Genomic DNA, 10,876 nt, shown 5'->3' on the forward strand with positions numbered 1-10,876 from the left:
GGGCAGGCGGGAATCGAACCCATGCGGAACTGGCTTTAGCTTCTCAGTGCAGTGCTTTAACCCGCTGTGCCACCAGGGAGGGCCGGGGCAGAGGTTTCTTAGAGAAAAAAATGAGGGTGCTGACACCAACAGAGAGGAGAATGAATGGCCAGGAAACAAAACCACAGTGCCTCCCCAGAAGGGGGTCTACCTGTGACCCCCTGAAGAGCTGAGATACACAACAAAAATCCACAACCTTGTTCTGGTTTGTCTCATAGTGTTGCTGACCCATGAAATAATCACACATTTGCCCACCTCAGTCTCCCTTTCAGTCCAAACATGGGCTTGTGTGTTCTCAGTTTCTTACAAAACAGTCTCCCAGGACTGCAGGCACTGCTACTTGGAACATGACCGGGGGCTCACCAGCTCCGGCTTTGGCCTTCACATTTGGATCTGTGTGTACCAGTGAAGAGCCCTTTAACAACATATGAAAAACTGGAGGATGTCTTGTTTTTCCAGAAATTTCTTAGAAGGATGGGTCTGCTCCTCTGTGGTATACAACAAAGGCTCAGGACAAGGAGTCAGACATGGTGTTTACTGTTTACTTCTTGTCCAGGGCCCCTCACAGAGGCAAGGCCTGGGGGCAGGTGGGATCACTTGCTGTACCAATGAAAGGCTTGAAATTGATACTTTTGAGATGATCATGAGAGGGTGTTTTTTCTAAAAGTCCCAGAGAGACTGCACTCGTGGAAAGAAAAAGATATATCAGGCAGGGTTCTTAGCTTCATGAGAAATCCACTCTAGGAGGTTAAACGAAAGGGACTGGGTTAAGGACACCGTAGCTCAGAGAGTCTTCAAGATGCTGGAGGACCATGCTGAGAGGCTTGCAGCCAGGGCCACTCTTTGGCAGAGCAGTGGAGACCGCCATGGCTCCTCTCCACACAGATGCCCGCTGTGTGCCATGGGGCTCAGACCTTCCTGAGAACCGGGGTCACAGCTGGCCCTAAAAGCAGGATTTATTCATTCCTACCCTCTGCAACACGGATCCCCGTGGCACCTGCTTCTTCAGTCACCAACTTGCCATGCAGTCTGGCACTAACCCACCATTTTGGAGGAGCCCAGGTCAGAGGACTGGGCTCCTCAATACAAGGCAGACTGGGGAGGCACATTTCGGGGCTTCCCCCTGAAGCAGAAGAATTGTGCCTTGTAGGAATTCATAGGAGTGACAGCTGCTTTTACAAAGGCCACTGAGTGACTTTGAACTTTTGTCCATTTTAGTGAACCACTTCTTTACTGCACTAGAAATGAATACACTATAAAAACATTTTCTAAATCTCATGATGACATTACGTTCTATATTTGCTTAAAACTATTAAATATTGAAAATGAATGACAGATTTTGAACCTTCTGGCAGAGTTACATAAAGTGAATGATTCTGACTATTCAGAGGTTCATTCAATGTCAAACTATGTGAACCTTTGGCATGGCCTTACAGCTCTGTTATAGCAATAACATGGGGGAACTTGGGCTATTAATACTTAGCGTATACTTATTAGTATTAATAAGATGGTGTTGTTAATTTTTGCTAGATATTGTTGAAGTGTTTGATATAACTTGATAGAGTGTAACTAATAATAATTATGGCAATTTTACATTTTTATTTATTTATTACTAATCTATGCAGCTCAGGAAATGGTAGGTCCAACTTTGGGACTGGATGTTTACATCCCATTTAATTCAAAACTGTTTCCAATATAGAGTCACATCCCAGAAGATAATGGGAATAAAACCAACAAGAAAATTGTGTTCTTCTTTTTTGTTTATTTTGAAAATGTTTATTATGCATCTACTTTGTGCTAGGGGTAAAGCAACATGATCTCTCTCTCCAAGTGTGCACCAGTAGACCAGAGAAAGAGATCATGACAGGTGATTCAGATAATGCTGAACCATAGCGGAAAGGTGCTAAGCATTAGCCTGCCAGGTTGAGGGCTGTTTCTGAAGACCAGGATTCTTTCTCTGGCTCCCCAACCCCCGGCTTTGTTAAGATACCATTAACGTGGGACTAGGATTCTTGAATGGAACTGTAGGGAAAGCGCAGACAGGAGCGATGAGGAGGGCATTCAGGGTAAAGAGAACTGGGTGTTTGAAGATTCAGAAGTGTGAATGTTCCCAGAGGATTGGGGAATTGCAGCTCTGACTGGAAGGAAAAATTGGGTGAGGAATGACACCTTGTCAGACACCTTTGAATGTAAAAGTGGAAGCACATGCATTTTGCTTCTGGTGATAATGTCTAAAATTTACATTTTGTGTTAATTTGACCTCATTTACATAATGCCTTTTATAAAGATTCTCTGAGATGTTGCCATAGACCTTTTGCTTTCATATTTTTTGGGCATATTCATTTTCTCCTGGCCCACAAAACACTTTGCTTTGTCTATTTCCTTTTGTATTTGCCCATATGCATGTGTATTTTTCTAGTAAGTGTAGTGTACATACTCTCCATGTTGTTGTTGTTTTTTTTTTCCACTTAATATTAAATAACTATCCTTCCCTAGGGTATTCTTAATTCTGGCTTTTCATGGACACAACATTTCATTGCATAGCAGTGGGAAATTATTAGACTTCAATTTTTTCAATAGCTTTAGCAATAATGTAATGACACTCTTTGTGCCTACAGCTTTATTTTCTATTAGGTTATTTTCCAACTGTCAGTGTCTCTTAACTGCCCATTAGGAAAATAGAGTTTTATGATTTAGAGCTTTCCCTTTCTCACCTCCCATTCTTTCACTTCAGTAATCATCCCATCATGAATTGAATGCACTTACCTTATCTGTATGGGAGCAATATAGAGTGTCAGTTCTGGTCAGTTTATATAACCACACCAACCCAGAGTTCCTGCCATCAGTGCAGGAAACAACACCCCCAACATGGAAATACTATGACAGACACTGTGACAGTCATTAAAAAGTCACCTGAGTTGCTGAACCTCCTCTATATTGTTTTCTAGTTTATTTTCTGTGAGCTTGTATCTTTCATCATCAATTTACAAAGGATCACAGGTCATTCCTTCCTTAGTAATCCTTAAAATATATTATCCCTTTTCTTACTATAGTGACATCATTTCCTTCCCCTTTAGCATTTGAAATTATTGTTGTCAGATTTGTACTTGCTCCTATTCAGTAGTGATATTTAACTTTTCTTTATTTCAGTAAGTTGGTTCCAAAGGCTACTGAAAGCTTTTTTTTTTTATATGTACAGTACTGGTTATAAGACCCACTAATTCCTCTCCTGGCTACTTAGGCTAGAAGAGCAGTCACAAAAACATGGATATGAGTGTCTACAACAGCTCGAGACATAATTTCAGGAACAACCCACATGTCCAGCAATAGGCCCTGAATGAACACTCTGTGCTCCATCCATACAGTGCAGTTCTGAGTGATGAAAAGGAAATAAACTATTGATACACACAACAGCAACACTCAAAACAGTTCTGCCAGATGAAAGAAAGCAGTCTCAAAAGGTGACATCTATGATTCTATATATATGATATTCGAAAAGAGGAAACGAGAGTGCTAGAGAACAGATTGATGGCTTCCAGGAGTTCTGGGTGGGGAGCAGGTCTGAATACAAACTGGAAAAGGATGCATTTCGGGGATGATAGAACTGTTCTATAATTGTGTCCTGGTTGTTCTGATATCAAATCTATACATGTCAAAATTCATAAAACTAAACACTAATTAATTTGTGCATTAATTTAAAAGTATAGTAAGACCCCAGTTTTATCAACTGGTCCTCAATCCTTTGACGAGTTACTTAAGCTCTTTAAGTCTCAATTTATTTACCTGTTCAGTGTGGAGTACTGTTTATATTGATGAGGAGTTATAAAGATGAAATAAAATACTATAAAGAATCTACCTCATCATCCCCTGCCCCAGCATGGTGATATTTTTTTTTCCATTGAGAGTAGATTCTTTATTATTATCATTATTATTATTGTTATCATCATCATTTGGGCTGATGTACAGCTGTTTATTTGGCTCTTGGAGTCATTGAGAGTTTCAGGAAACAAAGTATATGACTGACTTTCACTTTTAAATCTCTTGAGCAGATCTTTAGCATTACAAAGAGTGTAGTTGAGGAGGCTGAGAGTAGAAACAGCAGCCAGTTGGAGTTGTTAGATCATCCAAATGAGAGATGATGTGGTATGGACTTTGTTGGGCCAGTGGAAAGGGAGAGAAGTTGGCAGATATGGAATGAACTCTTTCGGAGGTAGACTCAATAGGCTTGATGATGACATGAGGGGTGAGGGAAGGTAGATGGTGGTGTCATTACAGAGACGAGAAACTTAAGGAAAAGACAAACTCAGGCGATGAGGTGGTGGTAGACACTGCAAATTAAGAATCCTGATGGGCAGGAAACCACATAGGTAGCTGGGTGTGGGGTTCTGGAATCTAAGACCAGGTCAGCATGTTCTCTTTTGTGTCTCAAATTGCAGCAAACACTCTCTGTGAGTCTCTCCAGTCTGCCCTAGCTTAGCGTTTGGGGGATTTTTGACTACTCTTGCCTGGGCTCAGCATGTTTTTTTCCTTTTAAATAATAATCAATGTATTTCTTCTTAATCTACTCCTGAGAGAGATTGTAGAAACCTTTAGGAGAACTCAAGATTATGATCATATTATCTATTACAGCCAGGTTCTCCCTGCCACACTCCTTTTCCATTTAATGTGAGTAAGGGAACGGAAACAGCCAGTATTTTCAAATATCCAGTCTGAAAACCATCAATCATACTGGTAAGATTTTTAAAAAGTACTAATATGTAAATTAAATTAATAATAAAGAATGATAATTAACAGGTAAGCACATGTTCATAAGCTAAGAGGTTTTATTCTAGCGTTTGTGTGGCTTTTATTCAAATTTCCAGTTTTGCCATCGACAAGCCAAAAAAAGCAAGATGTAATTTTCCTTGGTGACTAACAAATTCAATTTAATTTAGTTTTTTTTTGAGGGGGATAATGTGATGGAATTGGGAGGGGTATTGAGGCCAGCATCACCACTTCTGTGACAAGTGAAGTAGAACTGTTTATGAGGTCAGTGTCCAGCGGATTCACCTGTGTCTGAAATGCTTTACATTTAACATTTCATTCTTTAAACATACGCATAAAAAGGACTTCAAAAACCTGTGTCAGAGACAATGCCCTTCCCCCCAGCACTCCATCTTCACCCGTCACCAAAAAGAGTGACCTATTGTATTTTTCCTCAAAAAAGGTAATTATTTTGCAATAAACACTAACACAATGTTCTGTTTTTAAATTCACCTGTTCCAGGGGTGAAGTCATCAGTTAGTTCATAGCGTCACTAAATTGTCCTCTGACTCATTCTTTTAACATTTTATACTTGTCAAATGCACTGGTGACAACCTGGCATTCCCTTGTTTTTACAAACAGGACAATTTCAGCCACAACTCATCATCAGGCTGTTAACTTCAACATCTTCGAGGGTATGGTTTGCCATGGGGTGCCCCTCGTGACTGTGTCCAGAGGCAAAGTGGTGTATGAAGCTGGAGTTTTCAGTGTCACACCTGGAGATGGGAAGTTTATTCCTCGGAAGCCATTTGCTGCATATATTTACAAGCGGATCAAGCAGCGGGACCAAGTGAGTTGCGTGGGAGGGACAGGTGCCGTGAGCTGAGTTGACCACTGCCCTTGGGTGTGCTGGTGTCACAAACACTCGGTCTGACACGTTTCGGGGTGTCAGGCTTGATAGGAGAAATTACTGCCCGTGCATTACTGTTTTCTCAGTAACAGCAGCTAATAGTTATCCTGATTATCATGTTTTTCTAAGCTGTTATTAACTGCCAAGCACTGTATTAGGTGGTTCATAGTCATTATTTTAATTAATCAGCACAATAAGCCATATGGGAGTTGTTACCATTCCCATTTAACAGACTAGAAACTGAATCTCAGCAAGATTAAGTCCCTTTCCTTGGACTAAGCAGTAAGTAAATAGAAGGTCAGGATTTGTGATAAGGCTTTTCTGATCTCACTATACTATGGGGTCTCTGTAGACCAAAAAAAGAAAGCAATTGTGAAACTCAAATCTTGTGGAAATACATTACCTTAAAAAATGCTGATATGGGAAAGTACCCATAAAATGGATAAATGAGGTTTGAGAATCGTCTAGAAGCATTTTAGACATTTTTTCTCTCCACTCAGCAAACAGTTTTATAGAAGAAAAATACCACACTGAGGTTAAGAGGAAAAAGTTGTTGGGATTCCTACTTGGTAAATGCACATGAGGTTATAAGAACTCTTGCTTTGGTTTCCATTTAAAACACTCCGATTTCCTGGTAAGTGAGGATAAGTGTTTGAAGGCAGCAGGAATGACCCAATGCATTTCTCCTGCTCACCTGCTAACCTTCTTAAGAAAATTAATCTACTCTTCTGCACTTCAAAGACACATCAGTGTTGCCAACTTTGGAGCATCACTGATCTCCATAGAGTGTTAGTTCCGTAAGGACAGTGTCTTACCTTCTTATGCCTAGGTCTTGGAGCACAGTAGGCAGTCAATAAATAAACTTCAAATGGAAGAAGCAGAGATCATGATTTCAGTGGTCATAGATTGAAATTTGAAAGACTGCTCACTGCCTCATCCCAAATAATTGAGTTATTACTAGTGAGCTTAAGTCTTAGTCATGATTTGATTACTTAATAAATGTTATCAGCATCATGCCATCAGCTATCACTATTTTCAGATATTGTGTGGAATTTTAATCTAATGTGACAGTGTTGGGGTGTTGACTTATTTTAACATTTAAACAGCTAATCTATAATGGAAAAAATTAAACCAGAAGATGAGATATCAGACTTTATTTGCTAAATATAACAGGATATATGTATTTCAATTTTAGATAAATAGTCACTTAAGGAAGTGTTTTGGGTGATACATGAAAAAGAAATAAAAGAGGAAGAAAAAAGTCACAACAGCTTAGCAATTCATGAGCATATTTTTTTTTAATATCATCTTCTGTGCTGTTAGTTCTTTACCAAAAAGTATAGATCTTTAAATTTAAATGGAATATTACTTCCAGAACTTTTGTGAGTTCAGCATTGCAGTTTTCATCACAATTTGGAAGTACAGGTTGTATCTAACTCACCTCATATTCTCTTCTTTCCCTAATAACTCAGTGTATTGTGGAAAATAAGGGTCATGTTGCATTTTCTAGAGAGACAAGAATCTCTTCACAGAGTAATGCATGGTTTCAGAATACTGCCAAGGTTTCTGTCTGGGTTGCTTGTGCAAGCATAGCATCATTTGCCATTAGATAAGGGAAAACTGAGTGGATGGTAGGTCTGGTCATTGAAATGGGTGTTCATTTTTGAAACAAAACATTCCCAATGTCTTTTCTCAATGTGAAAGCCCAGAGAAAATAATTTAAAATGGGATCAATTGTGATATAATCTCCATTTCCTCAAAATGGTTGCTAATAATCATTAAAAATGCACATGTAGAAAAGCCAGCTCATTCTGGCTCATGGCGGCCCCTTGCGTAGCGCTCTTCCCACTTCCTCGGTCAGCAATGTCTCTTTGGTAGCTTGAGATCAAATCACTTGTGGCATGAATATTTACACAAGGGAAATAGGTCGGTGCTATAAATCTGCACTTTTGAAGTAGTGAGATAGAAAGTGGCAGAGCCAGCTGCTCACACTTGCCAATGCTCCACTTTCCAGAAGCCTTTCCAAAGACTGCCTCTGTTTTAGCCCACCATTTAACACTCATTCCATTAGTATTTATTGATGACCAATTATATACCGGGCATATTTTCATCCTCACCACAAGCCTCTAAGATAAGTAGTGGTGACCCTATTTTATAGATTAAAAAATTGAGACTTAGCAAGGCCACATCGTTATTATGTGGCAGCAGTAGAACTCAAATCCAGATTTTTCTATCTTCGAAACCACTCTTGCTAATCTCTGCCCCTTGACTACTGAACTCACAAAGTTCAGTCCTCACCCAAACACAGCAAATGGCCCATGTGCAGGCTAGCCTTCCTCCTGTCTCCCCTTCTGCACACAGGGCTCAGTTACCTGCATGCTGGCAGACTTCCCAGAGGAGCCAGCCCTGAAATTAGAGGACCCAACTCGTTCCCATTGTTTTTGAGAAATAGGGTTCAGTAGGAAGACTTGATGGGTGGTCAAATATTATCCAAGTATAAATTGTCAGTTACAGATCACCTCTGTTGAACATAATGGAAACTTATGTTCTAGTGATTCACAGTCCTTGGAAACTGAGTTCAATATACATACTGAGTGTACTTCTATAGTGGATTGTTAGTTTCAGAAAATTGGGCACTCAGGCATCTCATTCCTGCTGACAAAACTATGAAATTTCTATCAATCTATGGCTTCTTCCCCATCAACTAAGCAAAAAGCATTTCTGCAATTACACAGGTATAATGAAGATTGCAATGAATATTTATGTATATTGTGATGCAATTCTTATTTTTGTCTATTAACTGATTACATGACAATTGTCATTAAGTACTGTGAACTCAAATTGAACTCCATCTAACAAAGGAAGCCATCAGCGCCCTCACCCTCTGAGGCAAGGGCCATCTGTATTTCTCCCGGTGTTAGCTGTGCCTCTGACATGATTGTCCATTTCATTTTATTGTGATAAAATCACACTGGAATGAAGAGGTATAGTCAAGTAACGTGGACCAATTGAGAGTGAAGGGGGAGGGAAGATGCCAATTCAGATGAATCTCAAAGTGTGTTCTTTGGACACTAGTCTCTTGAAGTGCTCTTTGAATAAACTGTCAAATGATTTTAGATTATACCACCCTCAGGTGATTCTGTGACTCAATACAATAGCAAAATTCTGAGAAATTCTGCAGTCAGGAAATCTTCCTGCATTTCACAAATGTCTGAGTACCAAACAGTATTCTAGGAGCTGAGGATACAGCTCAGCTTTCCAAGAGCTTAAATTCTACTTCTGTTTTAACTATAATTTGTGGTGCTTAAATTCTAGCTCTCCTTGGGATGTTTCTTGTACCTACCTGTGATAAGGCCAGTTAGCCTCTTAGATAAAAGAATCTGGAGCTGCAGAGGTATCACGGTTGGACATAAAATTGGGGATCATGGCACGTAGGTTTTAAATTGTGAGTCTGCAGCCAACAAGGAGGCCATGCAGAAACAGAAGAAAAGGGGCTGAGATTAGCTCTGGAGGTGCCAGCCTTCAAAGCTAGAGGCAAGGAGAAGAGAAACACACAAAGGGGCCTAAGAAAGCTGTGTGGTGAGGTAGGATGAAAACCTGGAAGAGAGAAAGGAGAGGAGGGAAGGGGAAGGGAGGGGAGGGGAGGGGAAGGAAGGGCAGGGGAGGGATAGAAGGCAGCCTGGCCACCTGTGCAACCCAGAGATCTCTGCGCCCTCATCCCTATCTCCAGGTGTTTCATGCTGCATAAACATCTTCTAAGAAGAATTAAATATGCGAGACGTGGGACAGAGGCCTTGATTTCACTATACGCATCTGAGGTACCAAGGAAAGAACCCCACTTTATCTGGGACCCCACTGCTCTGATAACCTGCAGGCATGAAGCACCTGCCTCTGGGTGCTGACACCCATGTCAATTCCAGGTGCTTCACACTGCAGATCACACCTTGCCAATGTCACTGGAGAGAGGGAGGGAACAAGACTAGCTATTCCCAACTGTAGTCTGAACCTACTTAGAAAACAAATGTGCAGCTACATTCTAAATGATGGCAGTGCTGGCTTGCATCGTGCACAGTGACTGCCATTGCCTTTCCATTTCATCACAGTAAGCATCTAATGAGGTTCTGAAATGCATGTGGAATGCAGTGGCCAGGAACAAGGACAGTCCATCAATGGAGAAACCTGAGTCTGACATTAAAGAGCTCAGGGAGCCCAAGGATAAGAAACTGTTAAAATGTTGAAAGTGCCGGGAGGCTTGAGACCAAAATTTAAATTTCCTTTGATTCCTGTTAATTCTTCTATCAAAAGGGAAGATTGTGGGCTGTGGATCAGCTAAGGAACCCGAGGGAGGTGTGGTTCGTGGGCAGGTGTGGTTAATGTCCTGTGGCCAGTCTGGGGTGTCCTCACCCATCCAGAGCCTCAGAACTTGACCACGAGTGAGACTGTGTAGATGAGGCTAGTGGCCCCGACAGAGACCCACACTGATAATCACTGTGACCAGCCAGACTATAGGCCAAAGAGAAGGTGCAGCCTGAGGAATAGATAAATGGTGAAGGAGAGTAAAGGAATTTGAGGGAAACTGAGGCAACCCAGACCAGGTCACCACAAACAGGCGGTAACACTCAGAGGAGGATCTCCTCTCCATCACACCTTTCTGTTCTTGGTAGGACTTTAATCAAGTGTTTATTGAGTATTTACGGAGAAACAGTCCCAAGTCTGCTGGAGGAGACAGACAGGTAGGCAAATAACTACGGAAAGCAGTGGTGATAGATGGGGGATGGGGCAGGAAGGCTAGAGCTTCCTGGACTGCTGACCGCCTGGTTATTTATAAAACACAGATCTACTGGGCCCTCCCTGGTGGTGCAGCAGGCTAAAGCACAGCACTAAGAAGCTAAAGCCACTTCAGCATGAGTTTGATCCCTACCCTGGAGCTGACCCACATGGCGTGGCAGACCTCTCCTGACCTGCCCGCTGCTCCGCTCAGCAGTGTACTTTAGTCAGTCGGCCTATTCTGCTCCCCACTCTGTTTCTGGTGAATCCTCTCACTGCACCTGCACCTCTGGCCTGTACACCAGTTCTGTATGCACAAATAAATAAAAAAAAAAAAAAAAAAAAAAAAAAAAAAGAAGCTTCCATCATTAATTCTATATTTGACATAACAGTCTCAGTAACCAGAAGTCTTCATAT

The 10,876-nt window shown here is 41.1% G+C and overlaps 1 protein-coding gene across 1 annotated transcript in view; it reads left to right on the top strand.

Moving 5' to 3' along the window:
• Nucleotides 1–10,876, top strand: part of DPYS (dihydropyrimidinase) — a 71,067-nt gene that overhangs the window by 57,924 nt on the left and 2,267 nt on the right. The window contains exon 8 of the mRNA XM_004680002.1: nucleotides 5,425–5,632. Within this exon, the coding sequence (XP_004680059.1) occupies nucleotides 5,425–5,632 (208 nt within the window). The remainder of the gene's footprint in view (nucleotides 1–5,424; nucleotides 5,633–10,876) is intronic.

This window comes from Condylura cristata, unplaced genomic scaffold (assembly GCF_000260355.1).
Source record: "Condylura cristata isolate star-nosed mole 26May11 unplaced genomic scaffold, ConCri1.0 scaffold00009, whole genome shotgun sequence".
Classification (NCBI taxonomy): domain Eukaryota; kingdom Metazoa; phylum Chordata; class Mammalia; order Eulipotyphla; family Talpidae; genus Condylura; species Condylura cristata.